The sequence below is a fragment of the Scardinius erythrophthalmus genome (assembly GCF_964197995.2).
Source record: "Scardinius erythrophthalmus genome assembly, chromosome: 15".
Taxonomy (NCBI): Eukaryota; Metazoa; Chordata; class Actinopteri; order Cypriniformes; family Leuciscidae; genus Scardinius; species Scardinius erythrophthalmus.
The window spans coordinates 22,513,002-22,529,098 of NC_138235.1; the positions used below are offsets into that span (position 1 = coordinate 22,513,002).

General features: G+C 36.1%; 2 protein-coding genes across 3 annotated transcripts; one reads left to right on the plus strand and one right to left on the minus strand.

Annotated features, from left to right (window-relative positions):
- Positions 1-1,089: 1,089 nt before the first annotated feature.
- On the minus strand, positions 1,090-4,981 carry pard6b (par-6 partitioning defective 6 homolog beta (C. elegans); the record flags this gene model as incomplete). The annotated part of the gene is made up of 3 exons (XM_081386512.1): positions 4,787-4,981; positions 1,819-2,041; positions 1,090-1,136 (listed from the first exon to the last, which is right to left on the minus strand). Exons 1-3 carry the CDS (start codon positions 4,847-4,849, stop codon positions 1,090-1,092), a joined length of 333 nt encoding a protein of 110 aa, XP_081242638.1. The 5' UTR covers positions 4,850-4,981.
- A 2,945-nt stretch (positions 4,982-7,926) lies between these two features.
- fkbpl (FKBP prolyl isomerase like) lies at positions 7,927-12,308 on the plus strand. 2 transcript variants are annotated; one of them, XM_081385804.1, is made up of 3 exons: positions 7,927-8,005; positions 8,217-8,617; positions 11,161-12,308. In XM_081385804.1, the coding sequence occupies exons 2-3, from the start codon at positions 8,237-8,239 to the stop codon at positions 11,899-11,901; spliced, it is 1,122 nt and encodes a 373-aa protein (XP_081241930.1). In that variant the 5' UTR covers positions 7,927-8,005; positions 8,217-8,236; the 3' UTR covers positions 11,902-12,308. The 2 variants fall into 2 exon arrangements, with proteins under 2 accessions (XP_081241930.1, XP_081241931.1); XM_081385805.1 differs by having other exon boundaries at positions 8,226-8,617.
- The last annotated feature ends 3,789 nt before the right edge of the window (positions 12,309-16,097 follow it).

Below are 16,097 nucleotides of genomic sequence, written 5' to 3' on the forward strand. Positions count from 1 at the left end.
GGTCCTCCACAATCCTGATTCCTGAATATCTAATATCTATTCCAGCATGCTACAATCACCACTCAAGAATCTCGTCATTAACCCCAATCAGCTTGGGCTCTTCACTGCTGCCATGGTAGCAGGTAAACAAGCATGGGTATTGGTGTATTGTAGTAATCCTGATGTTGTCTGAAAAAGCATGCATGTCTGTGTTGGGACAGGACACCTATAGAAACACATAAACCCTCATTTGGAGTGTTTAGACGTACATTTACACCCTACAAAACATCCTCATTAAAGATCCAGTAAGCTGAGCTCAAGTCAAGCCACTTGAATATGCAAAACAGGCTACGACAGAACAAAACCCAGAATTCCAAACACAATCCACAGACGAGGCGCACCGCTCAAGAATGCTCCAGTCCCCCCCATCCCCCACGTAAACTCCAACCACAACGAAGGCTATCTTAACCCAGATCACTGAATGTGTGCCATTCAACGACGGCAAGACGCTGCACAAAAGATTTCAGTTAGTTTGACAGTCTTACTGTGTGCACTTTGATGTGATTTCAAAAATAGTGTGCTGGCTCCCTACAAAGTGCAAAAAACACTGTGGATCTGATGTGGTCATGTTTTTATTAGTCTTTATTTCTCATAACACGTGTGCTTTTTCTGGGCAAGTCGGAGTGAACTGCGGAGTCTCATGAACGAGCACGTCACGTAGCTGTGCACAGAAGACCAACGGTCAAGTTTAGGATTTTAAATAATACATTAAATTTCCACATAAAATGCAAAAAATGTATTAAAAAAGGCTTCAGATTTCATTTGGACTTACTTAATCAGCCTATAACAAGTGTGCATATTAATCTATGTTGCATTTAGGGTACCAGCCTAAACATCACATCTAGCCTTTGGAATAATGTCTGCGTACCCCCTACATACACACGCATGGCATGCACTCAAAGAACTAAAACATGTGACAAGATAAGACTCCCTATGCAGAGTTAAAAAGTGGGCGGGACCTCATGTGCTTCCGTGACATATTCTGCCATAGCAACAGGTCACAGCATGAAGCTAGCGTCACCGTGTAATTGAAACGCAGGCCACACAATGTTACACAGTGACCCCTCTAATCTCCACCTGACAAAGTGGCTTACCATCTACAGGTCATATGGCACACAGACACAGCTTAGAGTGGGGCACCCCACAGTCTGGGGCCACAACCACACAACAACTGTGAACTGCGTTACTTAACTTTATATTGTTCCTTTCAAATAAGCTTAGCCAAGGGTTCAAAGTCTAGAAGTCTGAAGACTTTTAACCCAAATTAAGAAACACTCAGCTACATTATTTTAAGAAAAACACATAGGCCTAAAAGAAGATTATGCAATATAATAAGCCTTGCGAAATGTCTTAAATATCATAGGCTAAATGTAAAACAGTAAATAACTTTAAGATACAATATCAATCAAATAAACAATGATAAACATTTAGGAAAGATAAACAATGAATATTTAAATTCAGCTGTGTTGACAAAGAGAATTTATCTGGAATGAGACTTATCCCAGCTAGCAACTAAGTTACCACACAGATATACTCGCTTCCCTTAGGACAACATAACCTGTCACATTATAATCTGATATAACTGATATATAAACAAAAAAGCACCACTTCTGGTCTGACAGCTTCCTGAAGCACAGCTACTGCCTCCACATAGGCCTATATTATCAGTTGAAACACATTTGTGCATATTATTCAACTACATATAAATCATACAGATGGACAAATGAACTGTGAGTGCTGAAGTTTGACCAATAACCCACTTAAAAAAACTACCCTCACCTTTCCGCTGCAAGAAGAGACGGAGCAGGGGCGCTGCCACGGACATTGCTTTATGGTAGTTGTCATCGTTGTTGATTGGCAGCAGGTCCCCGTGAACATCGGCGTAACCCACAAGCAGGTCGACGTTAGGGATCCGATGCACATGCTGCAGCAAGCCATAGAACTCATCAAAGCGTCCCGGCTTGGACCGGTCCAAAGAGAACCGCCTGAATTCTGCTCCAAACTAACAACATTGAACAGACATCAGTACGCACAAATGACATGGTAAAACAAGAAGTACAACAACAATCATTTCACAAAGTTTTCATTGTATAACCACAGAAACTTCCAAGTCCTCTGAAGTATGATTTGAGTGATAGACCGACGGAAATGTAAAATTTCACTGATAAATATTGCTAAATAAACTTGTGTTATGATTCTATGTTATTTTTGCTTCCTCTTTGAAACTTGAAAGCTCCAGTTGCCATTCATTGTAATTGATAAATATATCTATAATCGATAAATGTCTGATATTAAAAATGTATATACTTTGTTTCGAAAAGAAAATGAAAACACACTGAAAACTATTACGTCACAGAGCAACTCCCTCCAACATGCGCTCTTAACGGGAAAGCGCTCTTCCAGGGAATTCGTTTTAGACGATGATCTAAATCTTAAAATAGGCAGAGACCATTAAAAATCCAAAACCTATAAATTAAATACAAGCAACAAGAACAATTTAAATGACCCCCTTTTTGCTAACTTATGTTACAACAGATTCTTCATTTTTGGGTGAACTATCCCTTTAAGGGGAAAAAAGCATTAGATTTTAGTATAGAGTAACTAAATATAGAACAGCAGCATGAGTAGCAATCAAAAAAATTACTCATGTAAATTATTTATAAACCAGGAAAATCATGGGCAAAAAATCTGATGCAAAAATGTAATTATTAAAATTAGACTCCTTAAATTCTTTCACTATTAATAAGTTATGAAATGGATTGGCAATTAAAAAAAAACATAACGTAAGTGGGAGGACTGAGACTTAGTCAGCTGTAACGTCATCACTAGCCAAGCATGGCTTGTCCATTATAAAGTAGCCCTGTAAATCTTTGTGTTGGTGGAGTGAGTATGACCAGACTCTTGTTTACAGTGTCATCCATAATTATCAACACAAGAAAAACCTGAATAAACATTTACTAAACAGCACATACATTCCTCTGGCGGTGATTGTGAACAACTATCCCTACCTACAATAACATGGACATGAACAAGAAAAAGCTATGAATGAGATTGAACCGTCTACCTAGACAAATTTCCAGAACCCTGTACTGTATGCAGACATGTTATTAGTTTTGAGAGACAAAACCAACATTTGGTTTGTACATCAGACTACAGCGGTATGAAGTTATAAATATCTTCTGTATTGTTGTTCAGGCATGTATAATGCCTCTCAAACTGCCTTCACATCACAGTTGAGATAAAGGCTCACTGTGTGAGACTGGTTAAGTAACAGTTATCTTATTTATCACATGTGTAGCTTGGTATTTGATTAAACTTATTTTTGTTGAGAAGAGTCAATATTTAATTTCCTCAAACATGATCTTGTCATGTGGATGTGAAGTTTGGAATCAGCCGCTTGTTTACCAAGAGACTGAGGGAACACAAGTTTAGAAGCAAGAAAGACTTTTGATAAACTGATACATTACTTACACAAGGCATTTTAGCACTTATTCCTTAAAACATACTAGTTTCTAGGCTACCTGTGTTACTAGCACTTTTAAAAATTAACTGCACTTAATCCGATAGGAACTAGAATCTATTCAATTAGTCTTTGCTAATAGTCTCTATTATATTGTTACTGGTAAACAAATTACGAGTTTTTCCATTGAATTCTATTGGGATCTGTGGTTCTGATATTTATTTCCAACTTATTCTGGTTTTACTAGAAAATAAGCATTAGTTAGATACCTTTTCTTTTGTTACTGGTAACTATTCTAATCATAGCAGTACTAGTATCTATTCCAGTTTTTCAAGTACTATTTGAATAGACACAAGTACCTGTTTATTAGTCATTACTCATTAGCATGGATACCAGTTGGCAATAACAACATTTTAAATAGAACTACAAAATAATCATAATTTAATGACAGCTTCACTTTTAACATCATTAAAAAATGACAAATAAAAAGCAATAATATATATATATCTTTTTAAATGAGATAAGAAGTGTTACTAGTAGCAACTAAGAAAGATACTTGTGTCTCATACTGGCATAGTTCCTCATGAATAATAGCCTCTAGTAAAACTGGAACGGTGACCAGCAAGAACTACTACATAGTCTGACTTGATATCTGAACCACAGATCCCAATAGATGTCAATGGTAACAGCAGCTTGTATAGGCAAACACGAATAGTTATTCGTCACTATTGGGATTTTGACTAGAAGCAAAGGAATAAGTGCTTGTAGCCTATATGTAATGAATGATTATTAGTTTGAATGCTAATAAATATTAAATTACTTATTAGTACTTAAAATAAGTATCAGGAACATAAAATAGATAGTGAACTAACGTTAGTTAGTTTAAATGAATAATTATTAAACGGCTTGCCATAGACTGGGAGATATTGTGACTAAACAGACTGGTCAAACACGCACGAATTGTGTAAGTTAACATTTACAAAACAACTCAAATAAAAACTTTGAGGCATTATATTTATAATATAATAAACACCTGACAACATGAAATAAGAGCACCTGTCAAAACACTCCAATTCTCCCCAACAACTACGGACATACTGTGTCCTCATAGTAGGCTACTAAAGCAACGGTCGATTGAACTCACAAGGTTGGCCAAACTTAAGTTACCAGGACAGTGTGATTGTGTCTTAACACCCAAATGTACTGTTAAGTCTATTCCTAACACAAAGACTTATCATTCTTTGATTGAACACTAATTAATTAGTAATTGGCCCGCTGGCTACGCACCTTGCTCTTCACCTCCACGGCGTTCAGAGTTCGGTTGCTCGGCACTCGGTGGTTTTTGTTCATCTTTCGCTACCTGGACCCCGCCGCAGAAACACACTTGCCCTCCCGCGGGCTGCGCTCATCCGCCTTGAGCTCGGTCCGTCCAAAACGGCTTTTCTCGGCTTAATCCAGTTAAAGGCGCGTATCTCGCGACAACTCCGGGTCTTTGCTTGTGTTGTTATCGGAATCGAGTAGCAACGGCGACGCCTGTCAACTGAACGTGCTCCGAAACTCTGCCTCTACCCCAACCCGCCTCTCTCACATGCACGCGCACACACACACGCTCTGCCACATAGTGTGGACGGCATGACAGTGACGCTGCGTGTGCACCCAGGAAACAGCTCAGCGTGTAGACTCGATAGCAAGCGCGCCCCCTCTGGTCACAACAGCCAATCTTTTCTTCTTTTTTTGTTATGAACAAGTGAAGTGAGGCTCGCTGCACACAGAGGTGGACAAAGTAGCCTACACAACTTCCTTACTTGAGTGAAAGTACAGATACTACTGGTCAAATATTAAAAACCGTCACTTGTAAAGTTAAAGTACAAAAGTAGGCTACTCGTTTTTAAAAGTAGCCTACTTAAGTATCAAAAGTAAAAAGTAAATGTCAATGCATTGTTTTATTATTGTTGCATTGTTATATGTAATACTTACAGAACCGCATGCCTCTGAATCTATGCCTGCATACCTACCCTCATATCAATATCAAAATTTATTTCTAGAACACAGTTCCAGGTGTGAAATTGAATGTGAGATTGAATAAGTGCATTTATTCAATCTCACAAGTCTAAAAAGCGACTTTCATTTCCAATCAAAATCCAACGTCTGTCCGACGTCGGGTTCTGACGTAAATTCAACGGGCGGGTTATGACGTTAATCCGACGTCTGGTTCTGACGTCAAACCGACTTTCATTTCCAACCAAAATCATCCACTGACTGACGTTACTAATTTCTATAAGGACCTTGACAGAAATGTAGTAAAACGTACGATATTTGTTTTTCAAATGTAGTGAAGTTAAAGTAAAAAGTTTCCAGAAAAAATAATACTCAAATAAAGTACAGATACTCAAAAAGTGTAAGTTCAGTATATTAAATGTACTTTGTCACTGTCCACCTCTGTGTAAATAGTACGAATGCTCTATCAAAGTAGGTCTACATGGTACCATCTAATACCACCAGTAATTTTAAAGGTAAACAGAAAAAACTCATTGCCCTAGTCTTCTACTTCCAAAAGACACATATAGGCTGCACTTTCAAACATAATTTCTACTGAAAAGTAGCCTATATTAGTTTATACTTCTTTGTTTTTTGCATTTCCATTCTACAATAGACTGCATATAACATACTGTATATTCAATGTACACCAGCAGTGCCAACAATTTTTTTTTTATTATAGATAAAAACTGGCTGATGTGTTTGCCAGAAATTCACCTTACATTGTTTCAGGCATTACAAGCATTTATTTTGGCATTTAAGTATTTTGGTACCTGAATATTTTACTCTTCATAACCTTGTATTTTATACTATAATATTAATAATACACTTACACACTTGTGGTACTAAAATTCACTTAAAATACTCTGATAACCACCTTAGTAATAAAACAGAAGAACAGGATGAATTAAAGTTGATCAAAAAGATCATGAGCAATGTCTAAAAATATTGAAAGCATGCATGCACATTCAACAATATCTGTGCATGACCAAAACTTTATAAAAAGTAACAGCACACTGTTGCTCACATTTTATTTTACTGAGTACACCAGCAGTGTTGGGTAAGTTACTCTAAAAAGTAATTAATTACTATAATTACATCTTCAACAGAATAATTAGAATATTGTTCTAATTACTCTCTCTATAAAGTATTGCATTACTCATTGCTAATTACTTTCTAAAGTAATTTTTATTCCTGCTCTTTTAATTCTTTCAAAAAAATATTATAAAATTGCATAAATTACTCTTGAACTGACCAAAGTATTTAAAGGGAGAGGTAAGTAAGTTTAAGTTTATTGTCCTTTCGGAAATTCTTTTTCTTTTTAGGTTACATAAAAAATAAAAATAAATGTTGATGTTAAATCCACTAATGTTTTATATAGAATTGTTATATAATCTATATTTAATGCAATTACATGATAAGTAACTGTAATTAAATTGCAGAAAAAAAGGAGTAATCCCTTACTTAACATTTTCAAGGAAAAAAAAATCAATTACAGTAATTATGAGTCAAACCCAACATTGCTCGTCACCAGAGTACTATAATGCAACTTTTCGAGCAGCACAGCTCTTCATCAGATTAAAATGCCAATAATAGAATCACACTTAAATAAAAAGGATACAAATTTAGTAATGTAAGAGAGTTATGTACAAAACTGTTTACAAAGACATTTTAAGCAAAATGTAATCCAATGTGATGTGTCACAGGAACACTTACTGTTTTTCACCATAAAATATGGACTTGGATATATAGCCTATAAACAAACAAAAAAGCTAAAGCTTTTAAATATAAAAGATAAATAAAGCTTTTGCACATGGTATTATAGATTACGCTGTAGTCTATTTGTTTTATATATATTGAGAGTATATGCATCTTGTTAGTTAGTATTTTACCTGTTTTTTTTTTTGTTTTTTAGCACAGGTTAATGCAAACTTTTGCATGCAGTAACTTGCATCCTTTTTGGCCCCAAAGAACGACATCTAGGTCTGGCTTCACAGACAGGGCTTAGATTAAGCCAGGATTAGGCCTTAGTTAAATTAGGACATTTAAGCAGCTTTTTAAAACATGTCTTATGAAAAAAATCAATTACGGGTGTGCATCTTGAGACAAAACAATCAGACTGACATATTTTAAGATATGTCAGTGCAAGTTGCTTTCCGTTCAAACATGCTTTTTAAAACATGTCTTATGAAAAAAATCAATTACGGGTGTGCATCTTGAGACAAAACAATCAGACTGACATATTTTAAGATATGTCAGTGCAAGTTGCTTTCCGTTAAAACCGCTCAAACATGCATTTTAGTCTGGGACTAGCCTTGTCAATGAAACCGTGTAAACAAGTCAAACTCAAAGTGCAAGTGTAAAGTAGACGTTCATTCCATGCCGCACCTGTAGAGGGCGATTGAAGGCATTCATTGTGAGATATTTGCTGTGGAAGAAGAGAGTCTGACAGCAACAACCATCACTAAAGTAGGTACACTAATGTTTCCTAATAACTAAAGAGTTCACTGATGTGTTATATAAACGTGTTCTGTTTTAAATACCCATGCATGTCTGAAACTATTGATGCGCTAGGTTTAAAATAAGTGCAAAATACTTTGCATCACAGTGCTAACAGGTCTCCTGATAGCATTCCCTTTAGTCTGCAGTTATTTATTCCATCAAATAATAATTATTTTAGGTCTTTTAGAATTCTTCGTCATGACAACATTCCAAGTGCCTGATCATGTCCCCGCGGAGACGTCATGGATCTCCGCGTGCCCCGGTGGTCTGTGGGAGGTGCGCCGAAGGTGGCTTAGAGAAAGACAACGAGGGGACAGCACGCCTATGATGGGGTCACTATGTAAGGTCAAGGTGCGGCGAAAGACTGTTACAGGGGAAGACACACTGCATACCGCTTCTCAAGAGCAAGAATCAACAGCTAGCGTTGATTCTAGCGGGCAAGCCTCCTCATATCCCCGCTCGCAGGACTCTGTACTGCAGGTCCAACTGGATGAGTGGTTCGTGTTGCGCATGGGCGAAGGACAGTGTGACATTACTGAGGGCTGCCTGGAAGGGATGAGGGCTGGAGAGATGTGTGAGGTAAGGGCAAATCAAAAATATGGACTTACACTAAAACACAATTTTAAGATATTTTACTGTAAAATGACATGTATTGTTAAATATGTTGTTCGCAGAGATTGGTAGGTCTATTAGTTAAAAATGTTTACTTTAGCAATCTTTGTTGTATTATATGCCAATGGTGAGTTTGCATGCCTGTAACTCAAAAAGTTTTTAAATATATCTTAATATCATCTTAGATTCTGGATCTTAACAAACTTTTCTTTTAGTATCTTTTTTAATGCCCTATATGGTTCAGTCCCAGAGATATGGAGATCCTAATGCAGCTCCATGAGTAAATTGGTAAATTCTACACATTTTCAATGGTCAAAAACCAAATGTGGGTCACTTTGCATACAGGTGATACTGTTTTCTTTTAAAGAGTAATCAACATACCTCTCTGAGTGCCAAAAAAAAAAAAAACATATTTTTTTCTGAGGTTTACATGTCTGTAACTCAAGAAGATATCTTAATATAATTGTCGAATCTTTTTCCTATGAAACTTTTCTTTTGGAATCTTAATTTTTAAGCCTCTATATGATTCAGTCCCAGAGATATTGGGATGTCAATGTGTTAACATGTTTTTATGATACTGTATATTTGAACTCTTAGTAGCTTCATGAACAAATTCCAAATTCTTCCAAATATCCCTGAAACTGATTCAAATACAGATTCTTATAATTACACATTTTAGAGGCGCAAGTTTATGTGCCTCAACTTGATCATTTCAGTGGATTTTTGGCACTCAGAGTGTGATGTTGTATGCAATTATTTTAAAAGAGGGAAACAAGATACATTGCTAGTTTCAACATAATTTATTCTTCAGACATTCCTCTTTAAATACAGTAAGTATCAGCTGTGTGCAAAGTGAATCACATTTGGTTTTTGACCATTGAAAATGGGTAAAATTCAACAAACTGAACATAGAGCTGCACTGAGATCCCCATATCTATGGGATTGAACCAGATAGGGCCTTGAAGTTTCAAAAGAAAAATTTGTTAAAAACTACAATCTAAAAAGGAAATTAAGATAGCTTTAATACTTCTTAAGTTACAGTCATACAAACTTGGGGCAAAAGACAATTTTTGAACAGTCACCATTGGCATATAATGCAACAAAGATTGCTAAAGTAAACAGATTTAACTAATGACCTACCAATCTCTGCGTAAAAATAAAATAATGATGCTGCCATCTTTCTAATGTCATTTTTACCCCCCTCTAATTTGGCTCCAAATCCCAGGCGAAAATTGTCATTTTGACCCCCTCTACAAAATAGTGGATTACTCGGTTAATATACATTCATGACATTTAATATTTTGGCTTTCATCACTATTTATGTTTGTCTTTGTCCAGAAAAAATATTAACAAAAAGTTTCCAAAATTTGTTTGATTTGACATTGAATGACCCATTTATCCTCCACAAATAACTGCAAACTGGCATTCAGAAATGCGTCCATATAGTTAGCAACGCCCCAACTACCTGCGATCCAATCAACTCCTGAGGATGAAATCAAGTGCCGCCCTAGTTTTTTTTTTTTCTTCTTTTCATTCCAGAAGCCGTTTCACTCAGATATACGTAAGGATGCATCGATCATGATTTTTCATGGCCGATTCTGATTCCTGATTTTTTACAAGCAAATAGGCCGATTCCGATACCGGTTGCTGATTTTTTTTTCTTTCTTTGAATAAGCAAATTTATTTGTAGTTTATTTGGCCAAACTGTATCCATTTGTAATTAGAGGCAACCACTGCATTTTAATCACGATCCAAACAAAGATGCTGCACACATGTAGCATGACCAGTTGTTTTTGATTTAAATTAGATTGTATAATTTCAAGATTTAAAGAAAAAAAAAAGAGTGGTCTGACTTTAGATTTGTGAAATGATGCTAAATAAAAATACCTACACAAAACAACAGCAGACAGACTGAATGAAAATGCAAATTCACTCTCGGACAGTGGGTGGTGCTTATAAACTACTTTAATACGCATTTATACTGAGGTAGTGGAAAAGAAAATGCAATCGACACTTTTCTGAAGACAGTCAGTTCCCTTCAGAGATACGTTCATATGAACTCCACACCCAATTCAAAATATTTTAAGCATCGCAAACAATGAGCTTGCTGTGCCTGGTACAGTATTTTCTCTGCTGACGTGTCTGTGCTCTTTGTGTCCGTCTTCAGCATTTTCTATCTCTGGCCTCTGTTAACAGATTTCACAGTTCACAGATTTCATAATATTTCCACACAAATTACATTTTGGGAAATTATTGCAGTGCAGTTTATGTGCAAGCCCAGAACAGAGATCAACTGAATCTCAAATCTCAAAAGAAACAAAATCGAGTGTTTAGAGTAAAAAAACATCCGGTTCCGATCAATGGCCGGTCGACCGGTGCATCTCTAGATATCCGTCACAATAGTGAAGAAAAGACTATTGCAACTTCCGTTTCATGTCAACTATAATATATTATGTATATCATGGGAAAATGTGATGTTCTCATCTATAAATGTTTTTTTTTTATTGCAGTTCACAATAAGTGCCTGGAACTCCAAAGCAGCCTGCAGTGATGCTAATGATACCCAGATTGAAAATACAACAGGGCAAGGATTGTCACAGCAGGCCGACTGCTTTACTCTTCAACTTCACTCTTTGACCCCTGGGCAGGAGTCTTGGCAGATGACACCTGGAGAGAAGTGGGCTTGGGTGCTGTCTCACAAGCAGAGGGGTGGTCAGCGGTTTGGGAATGGAGATATCTGGGGTGCGGCAGACTGCTATTGCAGAGCTGTAAAGCTGGCAATAACTTTAAACGGCCAGACAAGAGGAAACCCAGGAGACGAGACGTCTGAAGAAGATGTGGATGGAGATGATAATGATGCAGCTTTGACACCATGCTATGATAAAGAAAATGAGCTGGCAGAAAGTGCTGATGATTCCTCCATTCCAACTGAGGAGGAGTACAAAAATGTAAAAGCAGAGCTTCACTGCAATCTCTCTTTATGCCAACTTAAGTTAGGCCAGCTTGGTAAATCCAGAGACAGCAGTATCAAGGCCACCGAGCTGAACCCAAAGAGCACTAAGGCCTGGTACCGGCTTGGGCAAGCTTGCATGCAGCTGGGTGAACTGGAGGAATCCCGCATGGCCTTTGGAAAGATTCTGGAACTCCAACCGGATTCTGCATCAGCTCGCGCTGCTCTGAAACAAGTGAACTCCCAATTAAAAGACCTAAACAGTAAACTTGGTCAAAGGCTGAGCAAGATGTTTAACTAGGAAATAACTGAAAGTTAGCTATTACAGAAAACAGAATTATAAAAATTATATTGTGAAACTGATTACTGTAAAGTGCCCATAAGTTATGTTTTTGGTCCTTCCTTGCAGACCAATTTCAGTTTTTAAAACTTCTTTACTGTATGGGTAGTATATCTTAAATGTTCAGTGTTGTAATTTGTTAATGTTTAAATCTACATAAACTTGAAAGTCATGAGGCTACTTAAGACATTTACTGAATGTACTTAAATGTTTTTTTTTTTTGTAAAATAGGAATATACTGCTTTGATGTTTTGTTCTAAACAAATGTTTTTTTTTTTTATTCTGGATTTATAACTGCTGTAGAAAATTATAAAATGCCAAGTATAACTCATTCTTGCAAAAAATGACATTAAATGTTTTTTATTGCTAAAAGTTTTTTTTATTAACAAACATAAGGCATAGCATTACCCATTTCAAACAAAATGAATATATTATGATAATGCAATCATTGAATTTTTTGTTTTTAATCATTTAAAATGAGATCATTTCATAATATATATAATATAATTATATTATAATACAAACATTAAAAATATATTTTTCTTACGAATATAAAATTTAAAAGCGTTTTTGATGAGGTAATTGCGTAGCCAATGACATCACATTCTTCAGGTGGAGGCGGCCAATCAGACGACGCCTCCTCGCTACATTCACATTAGAAAGATCCAGATGACAACGAATGAAACCAGAAGAATAACTACGTTTGTGATCTCTGCAAAGCATGAGATAATTGGAGAGGTAAGATTCTTGTACCCTAATTAAGTATAAAACAACAACAATATATTAATTCGGTTGTTACAGTGATGTTTCTTGATTTTGCTGTGTGGTGGCGTGTGTGACGAGAACTGGTTGTATAACTAAAAAAAAAAAAAAAACTCAGTTACAATGTGACAAGTAATAGAGTAAGTAATAGACATAGCATGTCAGTGAAAGTTGTTATTAATATAGAGTATTAATGTACGATTGTAATGGCGGCCCAGCACGGACAGTAAACTTTAAAATGTCGGAAATGAACCAATACCCGATGCCAAGAAAACGTTCTTCATGTCCTGAGGATATATACTCAACAATGACGAATATAAACTGTTTTAATAAGCGTAAACGGCATAAAACAAAATACATTAATGCATACACCTCGTGTTATTGTTTTTTTATATTTTATTTTTTATTTGCAGTGTTAAAATAATTTCCTCATAGTGTTTAAAGCGGCATAATTTCTTCGCCACTACCACCCCCAATTGGAAAATGACTGAAGGGAATTGGAAAATAATGACGGTTTCCAAACACGTTTTCCAAACCCTGTACCGTCGCCGCCCCCTTCAGAGTCAGTCAACATGTACTTCACCGCCACGGCCACACTGACGCCATGTTGAGCCAGTGTTGTTTGTTTCAGTTATTACGAGAGTTTGGTTCAACAAATACTGGTACTTAATAATATTCTTAATTAATTCGCTGTATATAAGACCATCAATAAAAGAACACCCGAACAAACAACGTTTTGGCCTATTCGTATTTAAATTATACAAATAAGATGTGATAATTTGACACGAACACAAACCAAACTAGAAGACACGTTCACATTAACTGCGAAGAAGTCGTTATATGAGCTGAAATGAAGTTTGGTTAATTATTATTTTTTTTTTTTTGCAATAAAACTTCTTAAGATGATGTGCTTAGTGGAGAGCCTCTATTTTAAGACTGTTTGACCAACTAGTAGTTAGGGGTTATTATTCTTAATTTTTCAATTCAAAGTAGACCCATCTACATTTTTATGTAAGTTAACTGACTTTACAAAGTTAGGACCAGTCTTGATGGAAAAAAAATTTGATTGCATAAATGTTAAGACTAGTCCAAGCAGTTTATGCAACAGGCCACAGTGCTCTCTGGAGGTATGAGGAGCTATGGTTATTTGACTGGAAAATAAAAAAAATGTTCACTCTCTTTGTTTACAGATAAAAGCTATTTGAACTACCTTTACTGGCAATCCTGCGGCTTGAAGTGGTATGTATTGAAACAAGGTAGGCTACATAATTCAGGTTTTCACAAGTGGTTTTTCTGGTTGTTCTTCTTGTGGAATCTTTCGAGAAGGAGACACCAGTCTCTGTGGCGCAATCGGTTAGCGCGTTCGGCTGTTAACCGAAAGGTTGGTGGTTCGAGCCCACCCAGGGACGAAAAGCTTTTGTTTTTATGCCTTCATTTGAGTAATTAATGTGAATGTTGTATTTACACAGCAACATTTATTCACAACACTTTTTCAGAAATTTACTGTTGCGCCTTGTAGTGGTTCACTAGTGATGTCTCTGTACATTTAATGAAGCCATATACTGATTGGCTTCATCACTGTTTCCTCTCCACCAGTAAGCTGGTGTGTGGTGGGCGTTCTGGCACAATATGGCTGCCGTGCATCATCCAGGTGGATGCTGCACATTGGTGGTGGTTGAGGAGATTCCCCCTTCCATGTAAAGCGCTTTGAGTACCTAGAAAAGCGCTATATAAATGTAATTAATTATTATTATTATTATTATGAGTGCAATCAGGTAGTAATTAGTAATCCTAGCCAAAAGGTAATATCAGTGATTCTGAAAGTAATACTGATTTTTAGTTTATACACATTTACCCTCAAAGACAGATGGCTAAACCATTGAATACAAAGCCTAATTAACATTTACACTTAATTCGCAGTACACAGTGTACAATAGTGCACTGTTATGAATTGATAGTATGTATGTTGGGCAGTTAGTCATGATTTTAAACATGCTTTAGACCTGACAGGCATGACATGCAAGTTAAAAATGATCTAAGTTCAGTTCATGTTACAAATGTAGAACTCCACTATTTTGGTGATTTCATTCCTCTTGCATTATTGAAGAGCGGCATCTAGTGTCAAGTTCAGTGTAACTACACCTACTACAAAACAGTGTTGAAGCATGAAGGACTTGGGACCTCAGAATTTCTTTATGTGCAATTCATCTTCATAATGTGTGATTTATATGTGTTTCAGGCTACGTTTTGTAGACAGAAAACGTTTCTTCTCAATGAAACTTCCTTCTTAATGAAACATACCAGTGGCCATGACAACTAGTCTCTGTGGCGCAATCGGTTAGCGCGTTCGGCTGTTAACCGAAAGGTTGGTGGTTCGAGCCCACCCAGGGACGAAAAGCTTTTGTTTTTATGCTTTATTTTTTGTAATTGATGTACATGTTGCATAGACACTCTAAAGGAACAACCTAATAAGACATGGCATTAATTGAGATTAAATGTTAACATTTTTTTAATGCAAACTGAGAGGCCTGCAGTTGGTACTAAGCTATCTTTCTCTTTTTTTTTTTTAAACATCTGTTCATCATAAAAATGAGCACAATGTTTTTATAAATCAAAGCCTGAATGTAATTGGCAGAAGTTAAAAGCAACAGCTCTTTCAGTTTTGATTTAAAACCATTCTCTCTGAAATTTTTAATTGGAATAGTTTGCAAGAACACGATTTTAAACTGTGAAAGTGAATTAGTTAATTTTTCCTTTTCGCCGTGATAACGTTTAATGTCCTCGGCAACCCATGTAGTCCCATTTAGCCACTTGTTAGCGACTGCCTTTTTCAAGACAATTAATTAAAGCTTTTTAAAAAATCACAAGGGGATATTACTGATGTATTTTATGTGGTAGAATAAAACATGAAAATATCTTTCACATACCTTCAATACCTTATTTCAGGCATTTAACCAAAAACCCATTGACTTACGGGCAATGGAACTGGAAGTACTAAAATGTTAACTAATTTTGGATTTTGACCTTCAAAAATACGTCACCCATTACAGCGAAAATACAGCACTTTATATAGATTGCAAAAAAAAAAAAAGCTACACTTTGTCAAAAACATTTATACAAATACACCAATAGCCTACTTGATGCAATTTAAAAAAAAATAAAATAAAAATAAATCTTCATTTTGCCAGGTAGAATTATAGTTTTTAAAATCTTAAGAAGGAAAGGTGACAAAATGAACCTAAACCCTTTGTAATTCATGATAGGAATTTATGATTCAATTCAGCTCACTTTTGAGGGCTGCTTCAAACGTTATGAAAGAGCGACCTCTTGTGTTAAGCTCTGAGTAAAACTATAATGTATAAGTTCGCCCCTTGCTTTTCCTGTAGAGGGCGATA

What these genes read in the sequence shown, in the direction of transcription:
- fkbpl (XM_081385804.1), top strand. Translation starts at nt 8,237, where the DNA reads ATGACAACATTCCAAGTGCCTGATCATGTCCCCGCGGAGACGTCATGG. An exon ending in GGGCTGGAGAGATGTGTGAG is followed by an intron (nt 8,618 to 11,160) that starts GTAAGGGCAAAT and finishes TTTTTATTGCAG; the next exon opens with TTCACAATAAGTGCCTGGAA.